Source organism: Daldinia vernicosa, assembly GCF_022497035.1.
Source record: "Daldinia vernicosa strain CBS 139.73 unplaced genomic scaffold F5Y00scaffold_1, whole genome shotgun sequence".
Lineage (NCBI taxonomy): Eukaryota > Fungi > Ascomycota > Sordariomycetes > Xylariales > Hypoxylaceae > Daldinia > Daldinia vernicosa.
The window spans coordinates 40,361-62,936 of NW_025953917.1; the positions used below are offsets into that span (position 1 = coordinate 40,361).

Sequence of the window (22,576 nt, forward strand, 5' to 3'; positions counted from 1 at the left end):
AATTCATGCATATGCCACGCCGTGAAATCGTGAGAAACGCAATATAAGCGTCTCTAGAAAGGAAACTATCTTATATACGTCTCATTGATCACCCCCTCTATTTTTATCAAACAGGAATATCCTCCATCAATTCCATCGCGCCCTCCCTTCCAACCGTGATGATGACGTCGCCTAGGGTCTTTGTCACGAACCCGGCTTCGCAATAGGCGAAATAGTACTATAGAGATATTAGCAAACATACGTCCTGTGCATATTCCTATTCGTGATGACAGAGTTACATAAACAGAATGGTGAAAACTCATACCTCCCACTTTCGTTTAAACACGTCCACCTCCCGCGCTGTCATACGCGGATATTCCACCTCTAGCGCCGGTCGAATCCGAGACTCGAAGTTCAGCATGAAATTCTCCCTCCAGAGACGCAGCGTCTTCGCGTAGTGGCCTCCGATGTTCTCAACCCGCTCTACGATCAACGTTCCCTTGGACTCCTTCGAGATGTGGTTAAGGAGCTGGGTGATGGACGGGAGGTAACCGCCGGGGAAAATGTGTTTGTTTATAAAGCTATTAGAGAAGTTAGTATAGAGCTTTAACGGCGTAAGATTGTTAAATTAGTTAGTCATTGTGGAAAAGGGGTGGGTAGTAATCTTACTCTTCGGACTTGGAATAAGCCTCGTGTCTCCCCTCCGGCATCGTGATACACTGAAACATAGCGATACCGCCTTTTTTCTTCAACAGCCGATCGATACATGCGAAATATGCGCTCAGGTATTCCTGACCGACGTTTTCTAACATCTCTATGGAGATAATCTTGTCAAAAACGGCCGTATCCGGTAAGCTACGGTAGTCGAGAAGTTGCACATCTATCCGACCTGAGAACCCTGCCACATCGATCCGCTGTTCCGCTAGTCTCTTTTGTTCCCTTGATAATGTCAGAGTTGTTACTCGGCATCCAGTCCTTCTAACGGCCTCGATAGCGAAAGACCCCCAACCTGTACCGATCTCTAAGACGTGATCAGTAGGTTTGATCCTGGCGCCGTCGATGAACCGTCTTAATTTAACCATCTGTGCCTTTTCAAGACTTTCTTCCGGTTCGTTATGAGATACTCGGGTCTGCCAAATAGGGCACGAGTAAGTCATGTCTTCTGAGAGGAAAGCCGCGAACATGTCATTGCTAATATCATAATGAGCGGAGACATTCAAGAGCGCGTTTGACAGCGTATTTGTAGTTCGAGCAATACTTGATACCGCCCCAGATATCGAGGAGAATATCGTAGTGCCATTGCTTAACTGATCCCGGTTTGCAATGAAGAGCTATACGTGATCTATGTGTCAACATTGATATGCCAGGAAACAGAAGTGCACTACAAACCTGAAAGAATGCCGTCAGATCGGCGCATTCAATTTCACCCAACATATATGATTCCGCAAAACCCATATCAGCGAAGAGAAGCAACCTCATCCAAAAAGCATCATCTTTCACTTTAATTTCAACTCGAGGAACTATGTCTGCTTTCCTGAGTGGTGGTTCTCCATTGATGGATTTGGGGCCCTTCGAAGACAGTCTCTCCCCATAGACCATTCTTGCCCCCATGGGTTCGTCAACTAATAGTAGGGTGCCAATCTCTAGCCTAGAGAAGACGGAAAGCACTGCTGGTTTAGCTATTGCCAAGGCGGGCCCCCAGGTCAAGCTTCCTAGAGCTCCCCGAATTATATCGGCACCCTGGGTGAGAGGCCGGGCAATAACTGACGGAATCGACGGGCCCATAGTCACGTAGGATAATTGCGCGAGTAATAAGGGGTGATATGACTTTTCTGGTGTGTGCTTAATACTTTTGCAAGCAACTGAGCATATCAGATCCGACTTGACTATAAACCGAAAAGAGAGCGGTCGGTACTACTCTAGCATTCCCAAGATTTATGACATATTAGAAGTGAAAAAATATACGAACAAGACTAAAGACAAAGAAAAAGAAAAAAAAGGTGAAACGGTGCTGCATAGAGAGGCCCCAAGCCACCCACGTCTAAAATAGTGCCCGCTCGTCACCAATATGCGTTCTAAGTCGTCCATCTACGCGGATTGTTGCATTTATCACGTCTTTTACTCCGCTGCTGTATGAGGTCAGAAACAAGAATGCTAGAATACCATGTGTCTTTTAATGGAGAGCGGACTCGTTCAGATTCGGACAGGGGTACGCAGGACAAGTAAAAAACAAGCTAGCCTCAACCTGTTTCAGGATGCATATCAACTACTTGGTCCTGAGAGCCTTGCTGTGACCGGAAGTAGATCATGTGTAACGCCGGAATAGCGGAAACATGGGAATTTAGTAGATCATAAGCATCGACTATTAAGGCTCCATACCGCGATATAATTGTCATATGATATTGACGCTATGGTCGTATCACGACATCTCGCGACATTACACTAGACTGGGACTGAGACTGGAAGACTATGTAATGGTATATAGGTGGCGGCCAGTAACGACAGAAGGCTACTTGCATATGTAAAGTGTGGTCGGGAATATACCGGTTTTCAGCGATACCGTTACTTGTATGGTGTTATAAGAGAAACTATCTCTATCTAATGATGTCGGCACCATCCCGACGAGAATAAGTTAATTGATGTCTCGGAATCTTTATCTTCCCCCCTGGCCTTAATACCTAATGAGATGGGACACCTATCGAAACACCGGGGAGTTATCTATAACCTATGGCTACTACATATTCGCGTAAAGAAAGCTCAAGCTGATGGAAAATGATAATGAATAAAGGGGATAACCAATAGACAATAGGGATAATAGGGCAATGAATTCGATGAAGTCTTACGTAATTAACTCCTTTTTGAGGCGAAATGTGCCTTGGCAATACATTCTGTTAAACCCGGGCAATGGTCAGGAGTGGAGCTGAGTCGGATAGATCAAATATATCCAGTTAATGCATATACTGACTTGCATATATCGAAGTACTTACAAACGCGCTCTTTAATTGATTTATTAGTCGTAACGCGTCGTAAGTTTTATCTCCTTACCGCAAATAACCATTTAAATTTCTTGATAGTATTAAGCGAAAGACACCAAGATGGCGCACCCCGTTTTCACCGTCGAGTCTCAGGAGAATATCCAGCAAAAGGCCCAAATCCATTTACTGCCATGCCGCATACATCATGATGGTGAAGTCAATCCAGTTGAAACGTACTGGAACCCCATTGAGGGTGAAGGTATGTCGATAGCAAATACTCTTTAAGCAACCCAACCAATTCTGATATAACAATATAGACCAGACAAAGACGGCTTATCTCAGAGGCCGCAAGCTTCACGGCAAAGTTGTGAAGTTGCCGGAGGGTTATCACGGCTCTGTGGTTGAGAAATCAACCCCAAAGAAGCCGGAGCAAAGTCGAGAGGAAATGGTTGAGGATCTTGAAATTATAGAAGACCCGGAAGACCAGCTCGAAGTAGGCGTAATGCAAGGAAAAGCAACTTTTGATGAATTTGTGGTCTGGAATCACGAGACCTTGGCCAATTCGAGTGAAGATCCGTACTTGAGAGGTATGGAAGAGTGGATATCTTTTGCAGGACAGGTTCGTCGAGATATAGACATATTATCGCCTAAGCAGGGAATCCGCTAACTGATGAGATGTAGATCCATTCATATTCTTCTAAAAACCCTTCAGACAACTGAACTCGAATGTACGACTTTCCTCGAGGTTCGGAGACTTATACAGTCTTGTAGGGAATCCGGCATACAAGTCACTCTTGGTTTACGGGCATGGCGTTCAGGAGTTCGCTGGGGTAACAATCGAGACTATGAGGTAGATACAAGGAATTCTACATATTAATAGAATCCAAATTTACAAATTTAATATTTAACTATAACCATATACTACGCAACCAATATCATTAACTTTTTAGCGGTGATGGTGTATGTGAGTGAGTATAACTTATAAGAGATCGTATTGCAACTTTATCAATTGCAAATTCCAAGTACATCTAGGTACCTATACGTAAATACCTAGGTACATAAATATAGGCCGATGAGTGCTATGATTGGTTGACTACTGCTGCAGGTACCACAGCTTAGGGGGTCTTAGTTGCTGACTACCGATATCAACCAACCTTATCAGTGAACTTTAGTTTCTCTGCCCCTCCAAAATATTCTAATCACTTACAACTTTCTCTTATCAACCGTACAACCATTTCATCAAAATTAGACTCGCCGCCATCAGGTTTCATCATGAGTCCAAGCGCGCTCAATACTGAGGCCGCCGTGGGCCCCGAGGGACCCCGGCAGAAGAGCCGTGCCACCGCCGATACGATACGAGTTGGTTGCATCGCGATGGTCGAGAAGGACGGACAAGGTCGTCGCGCCGAAATTCTAAGCATCAGAGATACCAAAAGCGGTCGCCAATTCTACTGCAACTTCGACAACTTCAACAAGCGATTAGATGAGTGGGTACCTGTGAAGAGGATAGATTTCGATCAGGATGTCGAGTGGCCGAATCCCGACAAAGATAAACCCAAGGAAGGAAAGGGCAAGAATTCTACCGCGCCTAAGAGGAAAACAGTTGGAAATAAATCACAGAAGCGGCCCGGGAAGAGGGAACAATCGGTTATGTCCGAGGCTGTCACGCCTATTCAGTGGACCGATTTCGCCGATAGTCAGTCGCAATCGAAAGCTCCGTCGACGCCACGCGATCTCGAGCCGAAGGCCGGAGAAACTCCCGCGGCCAATGGTGACGAGATGGACATAGACGAAGACGAACCAACACCCGAAGTTAAGAAAGAGAATGGTTTCAGCAGGGAAGCAGAGATAGAGAAGCTGCGGACCGGTGGCTCCATGACACAGAACCCTACCGAACTCGCTAGAATACGAAATATATCCAGAGTCCAATTCGGTCAATGGGACCTATTCCCCTGGTACTTCTCGCCATATCCGGAGTCGTTTACTCAAGAAGACATTATATACATATGCGAATTCTGTTTGAGTTACTATGGTGATAAGAAGGCTTTCTCTCGGCATCGGCAAAAGTGTACTCTCCAACATCCACCCGGAAATGAGATATACCGAGACGACTACGTATCGTTCTTTGAGATTGACGGGCGGCGACAACGGACCTGGTGCCGAAACCTATGTTTGATATCTAAGATGTTCCTCGACCACAAGACTCTCTACTACGATGTGGATCCCTTTCTATTCTACGTCATGACACAGAAATCTGAGAAGGGCCATCATCTCGTAGGCTATTTCTCCAAGGAGAAGGAGAGCGCCGACGGATACAACGTAGCCTGTATTCTCACTTTGCCCCAATATCAGCGAAAGGGTTTCGGCAGATTATTAATCCAATTTTCCTATGAGCTCTCCAAAATCGAGGGTAAGCTAGGATCCCCCGAGAAGCCGCTGTCTGATTTAGGTCTTCTCAGTTATCGCCAATATTGGTCGGAGAATATACTGGAACTTTTGCTTGAGTGCAATGAGCGGGATGAGAAGTCGAGCATTGAACAGATCTCGACTTCGCTCGCCATGACCACTCAGGACGTCGAGCACACATTACAGGCGCTCAAGATGCAAGTGTATCATAAGGGAGAGCACAAGCTAGTCATTCCGGACTCATTGATCAAGCAGCGAGAGAAGTCCAAGCTGAAGAAGAAGCGATACATTTCACCCGAGCGCATCCAGTGGAGACCCCCCGTGTTCACTGCTTCTTCGCGAACTTGGGGTTGGTAAGGTGTTTGATTGGGGGTGTTATTATGGCGTTGGAAAGGGAGCGTGTACACTACTGAATACTTTAGATACCCAATATGCGTGCTGTTTATCGTGATGTTTAACGTTCTCAATTTCCATCACTGCGCAAGACGGTCTGCTACCGCAGTATTCAACGAAGGGAATGGAGTATTCAAATTGAGCATATCTTAGGTTAGATAGTTTTCAAAAGAGAAGACAGTTTGACAATGTTATCCGCCCCGCAGGTAAGAGATAGTATTCTCATCCAGTCCAAAGAAATATTGCAGACGCAATTTGAATAGGGGAATAGGGGTAGTAAATGAAAAACCACAAAGACAATCTACCCGTCGATGTTTCCCATCACATCACATCACATCACATCACAAGAATCTCTTTCATCTCATCTCATCTCATGTCCAAAAGAACGAAACCCAGCGCGGCAAAATATCCTAATAAACATAAACCCCATCATCGTCGCCCTCCAACTTGCCCTCCTCAACCGCCTTCTTCAGCGCCTTAACCGCGCGCGCAGCCAACCCCTCGACATCCGCAGTCTTGGGAACCCCGCCCACACCCGCAACGACGTCATCATCATCATCAATAGTACCAACGACGTACTCGCGCTTCTTGAAGAAAGGAACGTGCAAGTCGGCCGCGGCGAAGAGCCGCTGCGCGTCGGCGACGAAGACGTCGTCGAAGGCGGGGCCCGCGATGACGATTGCTTTGGGGCTGCTGCCGCTGCCGCTGCCGCTGCCGGCCGTCTCGAGCTTGAGCTTGTCCTCGGGGGCGAGGTAGGCCGGGGCTTGGCCGGCGAGGACGCTGGGGAGGGCTTTGAGGGCTAGGTCTGGGGTTGTGGAGAGGTATACGACTGGGAGGTGGGTAGTCGAGGTTAGTTGTTGGGTTGTATGGGAGGAGTTAGGCTGGTTGGTGGAAAGGGGAAAGGGGAAAGGGGAAAGGGGGGAAGGGGTGGTTGGGTAGAGGTAGGTAGAGGCAGGTAAATTAAACTGTAATAAACGTACCCTCGAAATCAGGCAGCAAAGCCTCGCTGAAGGCCTTGGCCGTTGCCTCGAAGTCGCCTAGGAGGATTACTGGGATGGCCGACGGGGTTTCTGTCTTGGTCGACATAGTTGCTGTATCGGTCGGTTGATTGAAGATGGGATATTCAATTCAAAAGTGAAATTGCTGTAAGTGAGTGCTGAAGTTTTGATTGTTAAGCTGTCTTGGATATCGTTTCTACTCGACGAAAAAGCAGTGTCATAAGTCTCAAAGGTCTAGCTCTATTTATACCTTACTTTACTCCTACTCTCGTGATCTCGATCACAATACGATACGATACGATACGATACGATACGATACGTCGTCACCATCCATCCATCCCTCGTCATCTAGAGCGGAAACCCCAAGTTTGTCTATCGTGTTCGCTCCGAGTATTACACTTACGAGATACTTCGTTCTAGTCTTGTTCTAGCCTCCTTGATATTACCCGTACGTCCACCCGTAGCCTTGACCGCCTCCCCACGATGTACCCCCTGAACAGGCACCCTTTTTCTTCTTCTTTTCCCAAAGCACGCGACCAAGACGAAAAGTTCCCCTGACCACCTCGAACAAATTACGGAATAGTCCAACACTTCCACGGTACCACGCCATGCCAGCATTTTCGTGCCCCCTAAACGTCTAGGCCCTATATAATATACATCGACGTATCGTACAACAAAACCATCGGTAGCCCCGTGGGGGAAAACAGTAGCAATCTGCCTGGCAAGGCAGACGAAGCCCTCCACCAATACGTCCTACTACGCAACGAAGCAAACAACCCGCAAGCGAGGCTGATGGCCCGGGCCGTCGCACGCGAGGGTGGCACCGGGGCACCGCGACGTTCCGATGTGGTGGCACGTCCTCGAGTCCGACTTACGCGGCCTTACGTTTCTCGATACAACGACCGTTTGACAACAAGGTTGGCGAGCGGGACGGTAACAAACCAATCGCTTCCAGCGCAGTATACCCCCTTTCCCTACTTTCGGACCTAGGTAGGTACGCACCTCACCTACAAAAAAACCAGAGGGTCAAAATTCACCCGAGCCTCGCCTTCTGCCACCACCGTACGCCGTGTCCTGTGGCATATCGTCGTAAGGCTGTGAGTCAGACCCTCGGTGTCATTGTGCGAGGCTTCGGGAATGACTGAGGAACAAAATGACTATAGGTACCTAGATAGGGGTATTATACCTGCTTGCCTAGCTTCGAAAGCTCAGGAAATCTGGGGTTTGTGAACAGGCTACGCAGAGCTGAGCATCTGATGTAGAAAGATGGATGGATTGCTACATCTGGAAAACTGTTGGATATAATCAGTCATTCGGCAAACCTCGTGTAAGGCGACTTCGTAGCATAAGCCTTGGCCTTGGCTATGCCTAACTCTTTTTCCTTACTCGAAAGCCCGAAGGGCCAATCCCACAAACAACACAAGGGCCATTATAGTCATGCCGCGGGGCCTTGGACTATTAGTAGCCATGCAAAGTAAGTGACGCCTCCAGACACAGGTCGCAATCAAATCAAATCAAATCAAATCAAATCAAATCGAGTTCTCTTAGTACTTACTATCAAGTAAAGTACGTAGTTCATAAATCTATCGCATCGTCATATCCCGAATCTAGTCGTCAACCCCTAAAACAAGGGGCGAACCCAGTAATAAATTACCTAACGGGGAGAGAGAGTTAATACTCTAATCCGGTTTATGTTTTTGTTTCCCATGACCGAACACCGAAAGTCAAGTAGATTCACCATATCCTACCACTCAACATAAACATCCCGCCTACTTGACGTCCCGAACGATGGCGTTAATCGCCTTGGCAACGTACTCGACGTTCCGCGTGTTCAGGCCAGCCATACTTATACGGCCGTTCTTCGTCATGTAGATGTGATAATCAGAGCGGATCTTCTGAACTTGGGTTTCTGATAGGCCAGTATAGCTGAACATGCCAATCTGATCCGTGATGTGGTTCCAGGTACCCGGGGTGCCTAGCTCTTCTATTTTCGACCTCAAGGCCTTGCGCATAGAGATGATGCGGCCGGACATAGTCTTCAAATTCTCCTCCCACTCGGAAAAGAGCTTGGGGTCGTTGAGGACGATGCTGGCGATGCGCGCACCGTATAGCGGAGGATTTGAAATCTCGGATCGTTGTAGAATAGATAACTGAGACGCGATTCGGGTGATGGTAGCCTCTGCATCCGACGCGGGAGCGGTCACTACGTGGAAGCAACCAGCTCGCTCACCGTACAGACCGAAGTTCTTGGCGAAACTCTGTGCCACGACGAATTCGAATCCCTGTTCGACAAAGTATCGGACGGCCGCATTGTCGCGCAACAGGTCACCCGACGCAAAGCCCTGGTATGCGGAGTCGAAGAAGGGGAAGTGGTTCTTTAGGCGAATAACCTCTGCAATTTCCTTCCATTGCTCGAGGGTAGGGTCGACACCAGTAGGGTTGTGCGCGCAAGCGTGCAGCAGAACAACTGATCGGTCCGGAGCACCGAGTAAGGCAGACTTCATACCCTCAAAGTCGAGCCCTCGCGTCTCCTTGGAGAAGTAGGGGTAGCTGGCGATAGGGAGACCAACATTGGTGAAGATCTGGTGGTGGTTCGCCCACGTAGGGTCAGAGAGGTAGACCTTCTTGCTCCCCTGGTAAAACCTGGCGAGGAAGAGAGCTCCTAGATGCACGGCACCGGTGCCTGAGATGGTCTGGAAAGATGTAACACGCTTCTCCTTAATCGCGGGAGAATCGGCACCACCAAGGATCAACTCGGCGGCTTTGCTAGTGAACGAGGCGATACCAGAAATAGGGGCATATTCGTGGTTTAGCTCGGGATCGTTGTGGAGAATATCGTCTGCCTATTTCAAAAAGGGGAGTAAGTAGGTAATCAATATTTCATACGAGTCATTAATATGAGCCGATATAGGAGGTTTAGAGATATGAGGCTAGTTATTAGTTATTAGTCTACAAAGAAAAAAAAAAGCAATACCTTCTTTACAACTGATAAGATCCAAGGCTTAGCGTTGTCGTCACGATAAACACCTATACTCTAGATTCAGGTAGTTAGCAATAATCTCTCAAGAGGCTGAGGCTGATGTGGTGAGACATACTAAATCTACTTTGCTGGGATCTTCATCAGCTCGGAAAGCTCTTACGAGTCCGAACAGAGGGTCCTCTGGAGCTTGAGGAACGACCTCGGCCGTGAAGTTGGTTGCTGATGGCGGCGACATCTGTTTGGCTAAACTTTTGACTCTGGATACTGATTGACCGTGGTAGGATGGATCAAAAGGCATGTTCTTGAGAAGGAAGAGAAAAAGGGATATATATATAAATTAAATATGTAGTAAGGGTGTGGGGGGAGGGTGTTAATGCAGGTGCGCAGGGTCGCAGGGTCGCAGGGTCGCAATGTGGCAGGAAGCGTAGGACACCGGGGGAGGGGCGGTCTGCTGGAGTTTCTTGGGGGAAGTTTGTCACAGTGGGCTGATGGATATGAAACGCGGTGAATGTTATAGGTCCGTTAGCAGTGTTAGTAGGGTATTCTGCATGAAGAATGGCCCAATTGAACAATAATAGGACGAAAGAGAGGTTCTAGGCGGTCCAGTCGGAGGGGAACAGCAGATATGGCGGGGTTCAAACGGGCCAAGCTAGGGACGTACGTCAGAGGTTTAGCGGCGGGGAGAACGGGAAGCAGCAAAGTAGGTATTGTACTTACCTTAGGTTAGGTGCATATACTTGATTGAGTAAGTCCGATAGATAAGTCGGATGGAAGGAAGAGGATGGAAGTCACGATGGCTTAAAATTTTAAAGTCAAGTAGTACGTACCTAACTATAAGCAGGTAGGAAGAAAGAGAGATCCCAAGAAAAAGAAAGTAGAGAGTTAAAGTTAGAGCTGGAGCGAGGTCGCTACTATGTTAGGTAGTCTTGATTAAAGGATATAACAAAGCACGACTCTTGATCTACCCACTAGTGCGTGCATCTTTATAATAACCATCTACATAGTACTAACCTACACAATTCTTCTACCTAGGTAAAATCACATTTAATATAGCTTATCCGGCTAGAAACCTAAGGCTAAAAGTTTCAATTCGCTTCAAATTCCTTCGACCGAGGTCCCGCATCCGTAACTTGCCTGACTTACACAGGAAACTTTAGGATTGTCGTCATCGGCCAAGGTCACCGGATCCATCACGGGTCACAGCTAATACGGGTCGGTTCAAGTAGCCCGAATCCTTTTATGTAAGCTCGGCATGGGATCTACATATTGAACTTGCCATTTCTGCTTGCGCACTTATAATAGCTTTAATTAGTTATAACTACTGATTATACATTGATTATATCGCGCCAAGAGTTCTTCGAGTTAATCCCAGAGAGTAGCTCGACTGGGCGTTGCGTTGTTAACCAGACTATAGAATAGCTCGGCATGTGATTTCTTCTATGACCTTCAGCCTCTTCACATGCTTTCCTCGTCGTACATACTTTATCACAACATCCGCATATGAGATAGGTAGGTAGGTATCTAGTCTATATAACTAAATCCCACACTATCAAAAATGCGCATAAGCCGCAAGTTGCAAAAAATGTGTACCTGGCCGGGCTTGCTTTCTTCGTTGCTTGCCCGAGCTGTCTATTGGCTCCCCCTATATTCTCGGTCGTCTTTTCCGAATCGGCTACCAACTGTTCGATACCCGCCGATTGCGTCGTTAACGTGTCTATGAGTTGCGTCTGGAGCTCCGATATTTCAAGCAGTGACTTTTCTGCGGTCCTAAAGTCCATGTTAACTACGTCCAACTACGTCCATCACACAATCAACTTACCTGACTTGATCTAATGTGCTCTCGTAATGTTTGAGCATATCTTTGTTATCCTTCTCGAACATTTGAATTTGTTCCGTGGTTAAATCTCCCGTCGGGGCATAGGCCGGTGTCTCGTCGGGAGGCAATGCTTGACTTGCCCTCCTCTTTGACTCCGCAGGACTTCCCGCCTCTTGTACACTCGCTAACGCGCCTAGAGAAATATCTTGTTTTCGTGACTTAGCTAGCACGCTCCTGCTCTTCTCCATTTCTCTCATTAGCCGTATCTCCATCATATCTTGTTGTGTCTTAACGCATTCTTGGAGTCGGTGTCGTAGAAGCCATAGTACGCTATCCCGGTGATTGCGAATAGTCTTCACTCGCTCTTCGGCTTCAACATGGTCGGGTGATTTGCTAATCGATGCGCCACCTGCCGCCCATGCTCCTAGCGCACCTAAACCGCGAGCGAATTTCTTCTCAATTATCCTAAACTCGATTTCCGATCGTGCTTTTTCGACGTCTTCGAGGCGGCGGATGCTCGCATTGAGCTCACGTAACATTTTCTTCGCATTTGCATCTATCTCCTCGCGCTCTCGATCCGAAAGCGGCCGCGATTGTTTGTCTGAGTGCGCCGACCGAATCAGGGTCTTCCGCGGCTGGGCAGTTGAGAGATACGACTGTCGTATATTCCTAAGGTCGGCATGGAGCGAGGCTATGTGCGAATTCTAGGGTTCCTGGTTAATAACAAGTTTATAGATCATGCATGTGTTTAATCGCGAGTACTTGCTATTCTATAGGCCTCCTTCAGAAAATCATCCAAGCTGTCCAAGCTGAAGCTTCGTTTTGTAGTAGAAGCTTCATGTTGCTTAAGGAAGCCATTGAAAATGGGAGTGAGATCGGTCATCGTGAGGACTAGAAGGTACGTGGTTTCAGCAATACGACATGCTTATTATTGTAGCGTTGAGCATTTCCAAGCTCTTTTTTAAATTGTAAATGGTCTATCGTGGTATTCTGTAGAAGCTGGCAACCTGTTCAATTCAATGTACGGATTACAATGCCCGATAATGCACGTAATGATGCTATCTGTTTGTCGGTAAAAAAGTAGAGCTGATGCCGACGTGGCTTGTATTATTGTATGGGGCTTAAGGTTATTATTCAGTGGAACCTTAGTAACAATGAGGCGCAGTATTGTACTTCGTACAGTGCAACTTTGTTTGACCCAATGCCCTGGAATCGAACTCGGCATGGCTGATGACCCAATTTCACATCGATATTAGGTATTCCGCATCCGGCTCCATAATCGCCCAGCCCAGCCTTCAACCTTCAACTACCGACTTGGCCTAGCATGCGTAAAGTACCTAACCCAAGGAAAAGAATAACGCTGAATTCCCTATCGAATAACCTAACGATTAATAAATATATAATGAGTACCTAAGGGTCGTATTTTCATGCAGTCTTAAACACATTCCCTAATATAATATATATTTGACGTTATCGTCTATCATCCCGACTTCGCAAACCCGCTTAGACTTGCACTTGCTGCCTGGTTTTTCGAGTTCCGTATATCGGTTAAGACTTGCCGTCTCAATCCCCAGCGTTGAGAAAATAAAAATCCGGTAATGATAGCACCTCCCATTGGAGCAACTACCTGCCTTAAAATTCTCCGGGAATAACACCAATGGGAGTAATCGCCGTACCAAATCACGGGAATAATCGTTAAGAAACTTAGATAGCCACTTACCTCATGCAGCAATATCCACTTTCCGTATACTGAACCTTGTTAGGGACCGCCGAACGGGGGGGGAATAAGTAAGTAATGGGTACGACTTAGGTTTTGTAAAAGTTCTCCTATCCTATTCTCACCGCCGCTGGTTGTGTTGATGTAATTGAACTTGTGATATCGTGGCAATGACTGACAGTGAGAAACCACCGATAACAGCATCAAAAGATCATGATGATGAGATACGAGATCCGCCTTTTGAAGAAGAGGAATTAACATCCCAGACGCTTCGCCAAAGTAGAGCTCATACCCAATTAGGAGACACAGACGATGACGAGGACACTCCCGGCTCTGAAGATGGCGCCGAAGAAGAAGACGAGCCTCGAGACCTCGAAACGCTCTCGCGAGTGTCTAGCGGTCCACCTTACAGCGTCTTTTCACCCTCCATGATACGATGGATAGTCTTCATGAATTGTATCTCGGCTTTCATATCGCCCATTACGGCGAACATCTATTTCCCGGCCATCCCGGCCCTATCGCAAGACCTCGGGGTCTCCGTTGCCCAGATCAATTTGACGCTGACAACTTATATGATCTTTCAGGGCTTGGCCCCTACCTTCTTCGGCGATTTCGCCGACGTCGCCGGAAGACGGCCGGCTTTTATTATTGCCTTCACCATTTACCTTGGCGCAAACATTGGGTTAGCCCTGCAGCGGAATTATGCGGCGTTGCTGGTCCTTCGAATGTTACAAAGCGGCGGAAGTAGTGGTACGCTTGCCCTCGTTTATGCGGTGGTCGCGGATATCGCCCCGACCTCCGAACGAGGGAAATATATGGGCATCGTCGGGGCAGGTTTAACGATAGGACCTGCCCTCGGTCCGATCATTGGCGGGTTATTATCCCAATACCTCGGATGGCCAGCTATATTCTGGTTCTTATGCATTCTTGCCGTTGTATGGATGGTACCTTATGTATTGGCGGTCCCGGAAACGGGGAGAAAGGTAGTAGGGAACGGATCTATTCCACCGCAGGGTTGGAATATGACACTTCTTGACTACATCCGGTTCAGGCGCCAAGCTCGGAATCAGCCAACCGGCCAGGTGAAGCAGAAGCTCCGGTTCCCCAACCCCTTCAACACTCTTGCTGTTATAGGTAATAAGGACATGGCCATGATCTTATTCTACAACGCTTCTCTCTATATAGGTTTCATGCTCATCACGTCCACTCTCGCTTCTCAGTTTGCCGACATTTACCACTACAACGACATCCAGTTAGGGTTATGTTATTTGCCGATTGGTGGAGCAACCACGGTTTCGTCAATCTGCAATGGTTACATGATAGACTGGAATTTTCGACGTATAGCTAAAAAGTTAGGAGTCAACATCGACCGGAAGCGTGGAAATGACCTCAAAGGATTCCCCATCGAAAAAGCCCGTCTCCAACTGGTTTACCCGCTAGTTATCATTGGAGCTTTAGTATACATCGGCTTCGGCTGGGCGCTGCATTACGAGGTCCACGTAGCTGTTCCTTTAGTACTATCCTTTTTTATCGGGTTATGCGTCACCGGTCCTTTCCAGATCATAAACGTTCTGATCGTTGATCTATACCCGGGAGCCCCAGCAACTGCGACTGCTGCGAACAACCTATGTCGGTGCCTGTCTGGTGCCGTAGCAACGGCAGTAATACAATACATAATCGACGCCTGGGGGAGGGGGTGGGCTTATACGTTCATTGCTCTTATATTTACATCTTTCTCGCCCGCTCTTTGGGTTATTCAGAAGTACGGGCCTAGGTGGAGAGAAGAGCGCGTAGAGAAGATGAGGAAAGCCGTAGAGAAGAAGGAGATAGAAGCTAAAGAGAAGGAAAGCGTTTCAGCTGAGCAGAATAACGGTGTCCTTTCAGGGTCTCAACCTTCATCCGGTTGAGCCTCGTTGGCATCATTTGCTTTAGACTATGAACATATATTGTAGGCGACTTGTAGTTAGAGGAATTGGCGGTTATACCTGCCATAAAACATAGAAGTCTTAAGTAATAGCGTAGCGATATATATATATATATATATAATAAGTTAACTTAATAGTATAGTGGTATGCAATCCCTCTATTTCATGTGCTGGGGTGTAACTTGGTTGTCAAAACAAACATCTATGGAAAAGCATGGGTCTAAAACCTACCCGGGCCATGTTCGCCGTCAGGAAGACTACGAGGAGGATTTCTCCTGTCTTACCGGTATTCAGTAATCATATTAAACAAGGAAAAAATATGCGAATCCGGTTAATTATGAGGCCACATATCGAACTTGAAAAAAAAAAAACAAGGAAAAAGCCCTATGAGAAACTGGCGTGCCCGAGGCATAAATAGGGGAAGTTCAAGTTGTAGTGTATATAGACGTAGGAAATCCGGTATGCGCATATTTATGAATTGTATGCATATACTAAGTGCTTCGCCCCGTTACCAAGATGTTCATCCGAATCTCTTCCAAGGTTTAGTCTTATCCTTGTTTCCTCAAACGAACAACCTTGTGAAGCGCAATTTCATCTTATTCATAATACCGAAACCGAAACAAAAAGAATGTAATTGATACTTCATAGTCTTGGATATGACGCGTAAATTACCGTGGAAAAGGACTGAAATAGGCTCGACCAGCACTCCAAGATCACCAACGTCGACTCCTATTAGGCAGCAAAAAGCAAAGCGCGAGAATACCGACGATGACGATAAGCAGGTCACAGCTTCACCTAATCCTGCTAAAAGGATAAAGAGCTCTCATTCTGCATCTGAGTCCCCAGCACCTAAACATACACCCCAATCAGGATCGTCACCGCTTTCTCCAAAGCCACTACCCGAAAGGTACGTGCACTCACCGTCACCAATTATAAAACTCGTCTAACTTCATATTTACCTAGCTACATGATTGAGGGTCTTGATAATGACGACTTATATCGCATGGTAGAGGATGAATTCTTATCAACGGCCCAGCAGTTCACCGCTCACCTCCATGCTGCCGAGTATCATCGTCTAAAAGCAGCCTCAAAGTCGCAAAATGCGGATACCATTAGGGACATCTCAAGACCAGTAGTCGGGCGGATGACCGACTTGGTCAAACAGAAGCAAGAACGCAAGACTCGCCTTGAGAAGCAGAAAGCGGCGACTAGAAAGGCGAGGGCTGACAGAAATCGAAATGATGACTCTACCGCGAGTGAAAGTGACTTATGGCGTTCCGCATCTTTGCACGGACTCATGGAAAGCCCAAGAAAGAAAGCGGCGCGTCTGGATAAGTTAACCAAGGTGGTAACTACAACTCGTGCTGCTGCTGGGTTTAGCACAACCAAGTCCGGACAATTATTTACTACTTCTCATCCGACCCGTAAGGACCTCACAGGTAGTAGACCTATACATCATTCGACGCCGAAGCAAGACAGTGAAACACAAAGTGATGACGACGAAGACCTCGATGGCCCTTCTGCTAAGATATCTACGAACTTAGTTAAGAAACTTCCACCATCTGCGTCTCAACCCCCAAAGCCAAGGCAAGTCTCAAGTACTACAAGTAACAGTCACCCCCTACGCCGCTCGGAGAAAATCCACCCCATCATCCAACAACCAGAAGCCAAGGCTACGGCAACTACAAAAGGCTTATCTTCTTCCGACGAGGCTGACGGCGGCGGAGACTTCCTAAACCGCCTCAAGCGGCGCCAAGAAGACCGCAAGCGCAACCGGGAGCAAAGAAAACAAGCAGCGTCAAACAGAGCACAGTCAACAACAGATGATATCATTCCAGGCTTTCTCTAAACTACCCAAGTTATAGGAGGTAGGTAGGTACCTATCTAGGTGTATAGGTACCTACATATATACAGCACAACAGCAATCACGACGATGACGAAGGCTCAAAAGGCGTCTGGAATGGCTGTTCCGCCTGCGGCGTAATGCGCGCCAAATGCCTGCGCTGCCCATTCTTCCAGTCATGCAGCGCCGAGTGCTGCGTCACGCGGTTATCCCAGACGACGACGGTGCCTTCTTCCCATTTGACGCGCGCCTGGAAGTCGGCGCCGTAGGCTAGGTGATCGTATAGGAATTTGAGGATCGCATCGGATTCTTCCTTCTTGAGGCCGACGATGCTACGGGTGACTGTTGAGATGCGGGCTATGATTAGTAGATGCTCTAATAAGGTGAGTGTGGCATGGTAGGAGGGGAGAATAGGTAGGGACAAGAAGGGCTTACATTGGGGGTTCACGTAGAGCGCTTTCTCGCCGGTTGCCGGGTGTGTTCGGACGATGGGGTGCGCGTTTACGACGGGCTCTCGCCTTCTAATTCCGCCTCTCGCGGTCGAAGCGTTGGCTTGCTCGATTCCGGAGTGGAGAGCCTTCAAGCCGTGCAGACGCTCCTGGAACAGCGGGCTTAGACGGTTATACGCCTCGACGGCGTTGACGAACAGGGTGTCGCCACCAGTCTCGGGCTTGTCGAGGATGTATAGGAATGTCGTCCCGGGCGGCTGCTGCTCGTACGATACGTCCGAGTGCCAGGCCACCGAGCTAACGGTATTCTCGAAGAACTGGTCATAGTCCTTATCTCCTTCCCCGCGATGCACGAGGTGGATCTCCGGGTGGCCTTCGGGCGAGCCGGACGTCGGGTGGATGTGGTGACGGCCGAAGTAGCTGCCGAACTCGAGGGCCTTGTCGATGGGTAGGTCGGCGAAGTCCTGGTCGCGGAAGGCGACGACCTTCCTCTCGGCTACGTAGCGGGCGAGCTGGTCCTTGCCGGCATCGTTGAGAGAGCTTAGCTGGATGCCGCGGATTTCGGATCCGATGGTGGGTGTCAGGTCGACGATCTTAGCGCTCTCTGGGAGAAGGTCGGGGTATGTGGTGTCGGCGTCTTTGCCGTGCTCGTAGTGCTCAAAGGGCTTTAGGGGCTCGTACTTTTGCTCGGGGTTCCATGTTGGCAAGTAGTTGGGGTACTATAGAAGAAGAATCAGCATCGACTTGGGTTAGAGGCTTAAAATACCTAGCTCTGGTTTACCTTCGCGGCCTTGAGTCCCTTCTTACCCTCCTCGGCCTCCTTATCGTACTTGAAGGGAGCGATCTCCTTATACGCACCGAAGAATCGAGTCGTCTTCAGATGCTGCGGCAGAGCCGGAGTCTCGGTAACGGTGGAAGTAGCAGAGGGAGCCATAGTTGCGAATTGGATTATGTATCTAACTTTAGATTTCTCTATCTACATATAACTGCTAAGAAACCAGAGCAGATCGATCAGCTCTTAGGTACAGCTACCTTAAGTAAATATACTCGACCGCACCGGGCTGGAACTGATGTGCTCGCAAGGACTGTATCACGCAACCTATCTACCGTTCCAATAGGAAGTCTTATATCCTCATGTATCCCATAGCGTCTCCATCCCACGGTTGCCCACACCCTCCCTCATCTCGACTTATCAGATTCCGATCGGAGCTTTAGACGGTTCTGTCTGGCTGGGGGAGTTCGACCCCGCGCTCGCGGGACGCGCATGATGTTGCTATCGCTGAGTTCGATCACGTCATTTCGTCCGGCTGTTTTGTAATCCTCCCCTACCCTCCACTTCCCCCTAACTCAACCTTGCTTTGCTTTGCTTTGCCTTGGCCACCAAACGTACCTAACGTATAGTAAGTAAGTAGTATGTATACCTCATAGTAGCCAACCTAGAGTCAGTCGATCCCGTGACGTGACCGATACGCGACTGCCCCCGTCCTGTGCCAATCGCACTAACGAAGACATAAATAAATAATATTGGCAAAATCAATGCGTAACGCGATCTCTCGCCTCGCTTAGCAGACCTATGTTCGGTTGGTCAATGTCCCATTCATGTCCTCGTTCCACGGCGAGGAATATCCATCCGTCTGGGCGGGAGAAGACGTCATTTTAAGGGGTATTGTGACAGGGCTTAGCTTTGTGCCAACCAATTTGCCAGTTGTCGACTACATACCTAGGTAGTAGGTAGGTACTCTTACGAGAAGTGAGCTCGGGTTCGGATCTAGATGTGCCCCCGCCCCCGCCGTCGGTACGAGTTCCGAAGTCCGTCGGAGACAGCCGGGGGTTTCCGGGGGAATGGTAGCGGTAGCGGTAGCGGTAGCGGAATATTTCGCGTGCGGGGAGATGATGAGGCCGAGCGTAGAGTTAGTTCGGGGAACTTTTAGTCGAGTTTGTTTATTATAAGTAATGCTTTATTTATCATCTACCTTGACGATCTAAAAATAGGCGGCTATTAATACTCGCCCCTTTACACGATGTCTTTATACTATTTAAGCTCACCTTATCACCATATTTTAGGTTATAGGTTACGCGTTCTACAATTACACTACGAGGCTATTACGGATAATTAAATTTTACTATATTGCAATACATATGCATTGTACAGGCACTTAGTGATTAACCTGTATATACACGGGGCTGACATCGTGTTGAATTATTGACATTATATTGAATTACTGACATCGTCAACAGGCCTGGTAATCATAGCGAAATAGAAAGTATTGCTAACATAATAAATACCTTGTACTTGTGACAATTCATTCTATATTAGTCGATATCATGTGGCGCCAACGGGCAGGCGTGGGCGGGCGAAGTCTACCATTCGAAATCTAGTCTGAGGTCACCTGAGATAATTCAGGCTTAGGTTTAAAGCGCCGTGGCTCAGGTACGGAATAGGTACCCGACATCAAACGTAAAACCTACCTATGTATTTATGAGGTTTGATGAAGACTTGACGCTCACTGCTCGATGCGCTAGGTACCTACATAGGGCTGAACAAAAAGGCGACCACCTTCCTAATCATCGCGCGCCGGGGCGAATCCGACGAAGGGGATCAGATAGATGATTGGTTATTTACTAAAGACTAATAGGATACCATAGCGCGAAGATGTCTAGTTCGGCGGGTCTCCATGGGTTTACAGCTGGCCATACGGGTCTAAATAGATGCTTGCTTGTACACAACTTATACTTGGGTTGGGGGCAATCGTGATTTTGACGTCTAAATCATTACGGATCTCAACTCAATTCCTATATTCGCTCATCTACTCAACATGTGCCCATGTTGAACATTGTTAGGTAGCTCCGGTAAACAACCCCAGACCTCATCGACGGCCATCTCGAAATGGACAACGATAGGATTTCGTACGGTAAATATGAGTCTCTTGAGAAGCGGTTATCCACACCAAAGTTCAGTTCTCATGGTGGGATAGATATGGGCACGTATCCTTCCGGTATCGAAAGAGAGGGGGATGAATTGCCTGAGCACTACTTACCATCAGAAGTCGCAAACACTCGTCAACATCATGTTTTCCGATTTTGGCCTTGGGAGATTGGATCGATCTTCGTTGCAATCGGTTCGATAGCGGCTACTTACTCGATCCTGTCCCATTTCGACGGGCACGAAGTACCAGAATGGCCGTTTAGTATTAATTTGAACACTCTGATCGCCTTGATCTCTACCGTTATGCGAGCAGCAATGCTTGTAGGCGTCGCCGAAGTCATCAGCCAGACAAAATGGACCTGGTTTTCTCGACCACGGCCGCTGAGCCACCTACAGTATTTTGACGAAGCAAGCCGTTCTATATCCGGTTCCCTGAGCTTACTGTTTGTCGCGCCCGGAAGTATGCTAGGCATGATCGGTGCCCTTATTACCATTCTATCTCTCGGGATAGGCCCATTCACGCAGCAAACCGTCAAGTCCGTCGAATGTATTCGAACACACACCGAAGTAAACGCGTCACTACCCGTGGCTCAGTACCTTCCTGGAAACGAAACCTATTATAGAACTGCGCCCGGACGTTGGGAATTGACAGTCGACACGAAGGGAGCGCTAGTTAATGGAATTGTCAACCCCATGGGCAACGACACCGCTATTGTACCGACCTGCCCTACTGGAAATTGCACCTTCACAAGCCATAACGGTATCACGCACGCTTCTATAGGCTTGTGTAGCTCCTGTATCGATACCACCCCATTCGTTAAGAGAATAGCAACCAACAAGACCGGCGGGTACGATAATTATACTCTGCCTACCACCGGTATGTGGGTGAGCCCGGATATAGACCAGGCGTATTTGAACGTGGACAACGGCTGGCTCCAATGGGCATCATCCCTCTTCACTCCCGAATTCGAGTCAGTGTGTCTTGAAAGTCTACTTAACGTAACCGTATTAGCGCTCACAAAAGCGACGTGTTCGAAAGACGGGGACGAACTCGACTGTCCCATTGCTGATGGGTACAGCGGACCGACAGGTATCGTGGCAGCATCGTGCACGCTTTACCCGTGTCTGAAGAATTACGATGCCACCATGGCGAAAGGTGTGCTATCGGAGAAGATCGTCTCGACGAAGCCCGCGCGCATTAACCGGGTAGAGGCGAACATAACTCAAAATGAGATTCATCCCACCATGAATTGGACCGCGCTTCAGAGTCCGTGCCTCGTTGACGGCCAGTCGTATGATCTATCCAATTTCTCGATAGTTCCTGAAAAGGAAGGGAGGGTATTCACAGGTATCAACATCGACGGAACAAACTATACTGCACCAGATGACTGTATGTACAAGATGAGCTATCCGTACTGGTCTGCTCTGAACAAGTTCACGGGCCAAGACTTGTTCGAGGGCATATGCACGTACAACAGCCGACAGGGTCAAGCCGTGTCGTGCGATTCGAAGTGGTGGCTTTCTAGCTTTTATAGAAATAATGAGGCGAGCTTCGAGACTTTAAGCATGGCTTTCGACCAGTTCTCCACGGCTGCTACCAACAAGTTCCGTACGACAGGCTCGGATATCTATGATTGGGGGACCCAAAAGACGGCAATAGGGCTGGTTAAGGAGATGACGGTGTGCACTCAGTTTCAGTGGCAGTGGCTCCTGATGCCGACGATCTTAGTCGCCGCCACGGCCGCCATCTTAATTGCCATAATAACGCAAAACCTACGCGACCAGAAACAGCCGGTATGGAAATCATCCTTACTGCCGTTATTGTACTACGGGTTCGGACAGCGAGCGTACCAAGAGGATCCGAGCAGACCTGTTATGGACCTCTCAGAGATGAGTAAGGCGGCGGCGGAAACGAAAACCAAATTCCGGAATGGTGCCAGGGCAGGTTTCGTCGACGTTGTTCCGAGCATAGATGAGTTAGTTTACGAGGGCCGGTAACTAGTTGAAAATAAGTTGAAAATAAGTTGTATTTTGTAGATCAAAACGAGTAAACGAAGCGCAATGGATTTTATTGAAATACCAAGATTACCTAACCTATACATAACAACGTTTATTGCGGTATATTTATTTATTGCATTTTCCAATTGCAATTCATTGTTTAAAAGTATAA

The 22,576-nt window shown here is 47.9% G+C and overlaps 10 protein-coding genes across 10 annotated transcripts; 6 read left to right on the top strand and 4 right to left on the bottom strand.

Moving 5' to 3' along the window:
- Nucleotides 1-106: 106 nt before the first annotated feature.
- Nucleotides 107-1,764, bottom strand: F5Y00DRAFT_250236 (cyclopropane-fatty-acyl-phospholipid synthase; the record flags this gene model as incomplete). Its single annotated transcript, XM_048009708.1, has 4 exons — nucleotides 107-217; nucleotides 305-560; nucleotides 649-1,310; nucleotides 1,369-1,764. 4 exons carry the CDS (start codon nucleotides 1,762-1,764, stop codon nucleotides 107-109), a joined length of 1,425 nt encoding a protein of 474 aa, XP_047869981.1.
- Nucleotides 1,765-3,009: 1,245 nt separating this feature from the next.
- Nucleotides 3,010-3,868, top strand: F5Y00DRAFT_222187 (ribonuclease H1 small subunit). The gene is made up of 3 exons (XM_048005681.1): nucleotides 3,010-3,213; nucleotides 3,272-3,573; nucleotides 3,636-3,868. Exons 1-3 carry the CDS (start codon nucleotides 3,075-3,077, stop codon nucleotides 3,672-3,674), a joined length of 480 nt encoding a protein of 159 aa, XP_047869982.1. The 5' UTR covers nucleotides 3,010-3,074; the 3' UTR covers nucleotides 3,675-3,868.
- A 290-nt stretch (nucleotides 3,869-4,158) lies between these two features.
- Nucleotides 4,159-5,954, top strand: F5Y00DRAFT_222188 (histone acetyltransferase). The gene has a single exon (XM_048005682.1). The coding sequence runs from the start codon at nucleotides 4,227-4,229 to the stop codon at nucleotides 5,715-5,717; it is 1,491 nt and encodes a 496-aa protein (XP_047869983.1). The 5' UTR covers nucleotides 4,159-4,226; the 3' UTR covers nucleotides 5,718-5,954.
- Nucleotides 5,955-6,163: 209 nt separating this feature from the next.
- F5Y00DRAFT_256555 (uncharacterized protein) lies at nucleotides 6,164-6,839 on the bottom strand (the record flags this gene model as incomplete). The annotated part of the gene is made up of 2 exons (XM_048010427.1): nucleotides 6,164-6,582; nucleotides 6,734-6,839. The coding sequence occupies 2 exons, from the start codon at nucleotides 6,837-6,839 to the stop codon at nucleotides 6,164-6,166; spliced, it is 525 nt and encodes a 174-aa protein (XP_047869984.1).
- Nucleotides 6,840-8,520: 1,681 nt separating this feature from the next.
- F5Y00DRAFT_256556 (PLP-dependent transferase) lies at nucleotides 8,521-10,029 on the bottom strand (the record flags this gene model as incomplete). Its single annotated transcript, XM_048010428.1, has 3 exons — nucleotides 8,521-9,594; nucleotides 9,726-9,785; nucleotides 9,847-10,029. The coding sequence occupies 3 exons, from the start codon at nucleotides 10,027-10,029 to the stop codon at nucleotides 8,521-8,523; spliced, it is 1,317 nt and encodes a 438-aa protein (XP_047869985.1).
- A 993-nt stretch (nucleotides 10,030-11,022) lies between these two features.
- On the bottom strand, nucleotides 11,023-12,666 carry F5Y00DRAFT_222191 (uncharacterized protein). The gene is made up of 3 exons (XM_048005683.1): nucleotides 12,314-12,666; nucleotides 11,551-12,251; nucleotides 11,023-11,498 (listed from the first exon to the last, which is right to left on the bottom strand). The coding sequence occupies exons 1-3, from the start codon at nucleotides 12,428-12,430 to the stop codon at nucleotides 11,258-11,260; spliced, it is 1,059 nt and encodes a 352-aa protein (XP_047869986.1). The 5' UTR covers nucleotides 12,431-12,666; the 3' UTR covers nucleotides 11,023-11,257.
- A 297-nt stretch (nucleotides 12,667-12,963) lies between these two features.
- Nucleotides 12,964-15,323, top strand: F5Y00DRAFT_222195 (MFS general substrate transporter). Its single transcript, XM_048005684.1, has one exon. It carries the CDS (start codon nucleotides 13,435-13,437, stop codon nucleotides 15,169-15,171), a length of 1,737 nt encoding a protein of 578 aa, XP_047869987.1. The 5' UTR covers nucleotides 12,964-13,434; the 3' UTR covers nucleotides 15,172-15,323.
- A 440-nt stretch (nucleotides 15,324-15,763) lies between these two features.
- F5Y00DRAFT_245 (uncharacterized protein) lies at nucleotides 15,764-17,278 on the top strand. The gene is made up of 2 exons (XM_048008907.1): nucleotides 15,764-16,095; nucleotides 16,152-17,278. Exons 1-2 carry the CDS (start codon nucleotides 15,845-15,847, stop codon nucleotides 17,035-17,037), a joined length of 1,137 nt encoding a protein of 378 aa, XP_047869988.1. The 5' UTR covers nucleotides 15,764-15,844; the 3' UTR covers nucleotides 17,038-17,278.
- Nucleotides 17,279-17,953: 675 nt separating this feature from the next.
- Nucleotides 17,954-18,748, top strand: F5Y00DRAFT_270 (uncharacterized protein). The gene has a single exon (XM_048012534.1). It carries the CDS (start codon nucleotides 18,103-18,105, stop codon nucleotides 18,625-18,627), a length of 525 nt encoding a protein of 174 aa, XP_047869989.1. The 5' UTR covers nucleotides 17,954-18,102; the 3' UTR covers nucleotides 18,628-18,748.
- A 1,109-nt stretch (nucleotides 18,749-19,857) lies between these two features.
- F5Y00DRAFT_278 (uncharacterized protein) lies at nucleotides 19,858-22,500 on the top strand. The gene is made up of 2 exons (XM_048013426.1): nucleotides 19,858-19,938; nucleotides 20,004-22,500. The coding sequence occupies exon 2, from the start codon at nucleotides 20,368-20,370 to the stop codon at nucleotides 22,402-22,404; it is 2,037 nt and encodes a 678-aa protein (XP_047869990.1). The 5' UTR covers nucleotides 19,858-19,938; nucleotides 20,004-20,367; the 3' UTR covers nucleotides 22,405-22,500.
- Nucleotides 22,501-22,576: the final 76 nt, after the last annotated feature.

Coding starts and splice junctions, on each gene's coding strand:
- F5Y00DRAFT_222187 (XM_048005681.1), top strand. CDS start 3,075: ATGGCGCACCCCGTTTTCACCGTCGAGTCTCAGGAGAATATCCAGCAA. Junction 3,214..3,271: donor GAACCCCATTGAGGGTGAAG/GTATGTCGATAG, acceptor ATAACAATATAG/ACCAGACAAAGACGGCTTAT. Junction 3,574..3,635: donor GGATATCTTTTGCAGGACAG/GTTCGTCGAGAT, acceptor GATGAGATGTAG/ATCCATTCATATTCTTCTAA.
- F5Y00DRAFT_222188 (XM_048005682.1), top strand. CDS start 4,227: ATGAGTCCAAGCGCGCTCAATACTGAGGCCGCCGTGGGCCCCGAGGGA.
- F5Y00DRAFT_222191 (XM_048005683.1), bottom strand. CDS start 12,430: ATGACCGATCTCACTCCCATTTTCAATGGCTTCCTTAAGCAACATGAA. Junction 12,252..12,313: donor TGAAGGAGGCCTATAGAATA/GCAAGTACTCGC, acceptor CAGGAACCCTAG/AATTCGCACATAGCCTCGCT. Junction 11,499..11,550: donor AGCACATTAGATCAAGTCAG/GTAAGTTGATTG, acceptor CATGGACTTTAG/GACCGCAGAAAAGTCACTGC.
- F5Y00DRAFT_222195 (XM_048005684.1), top strand. CDS start 13,435: ATGACTGACAGTGAGAAACCACCGATAACAGCATCAAAAGATCATGAT.
- F5Y00DRAFT_245 (XM_048008907.1), top strand. CDS start 15,845: ATGACGCGTAAATTACCGTGGAAAAGGACTGAAATAGGCTCGACCAGC. Junction 16,096..16,151: donor CCAAAGCCACTACCCGAAAG/GTACGTGCACTC, acceptor ATATTTACCTAG/CTACATGATTGAGGGTCTTG.
- F5Y00DRAFT_270 (XM_048012534.1), top strand. CDS start 18,103: ATGTGGTGTCGGCGTCTTTGCCGTGCTCGTAGTGCTCAAAGGGCTTTA.
- F5Y00DRAFT_278 (XM_048013426.1), top strand. CDS start 20,368: ATGGACAACGATAGGATTTCGTACGGTAAATATGAGTCTCTTGAGAAG.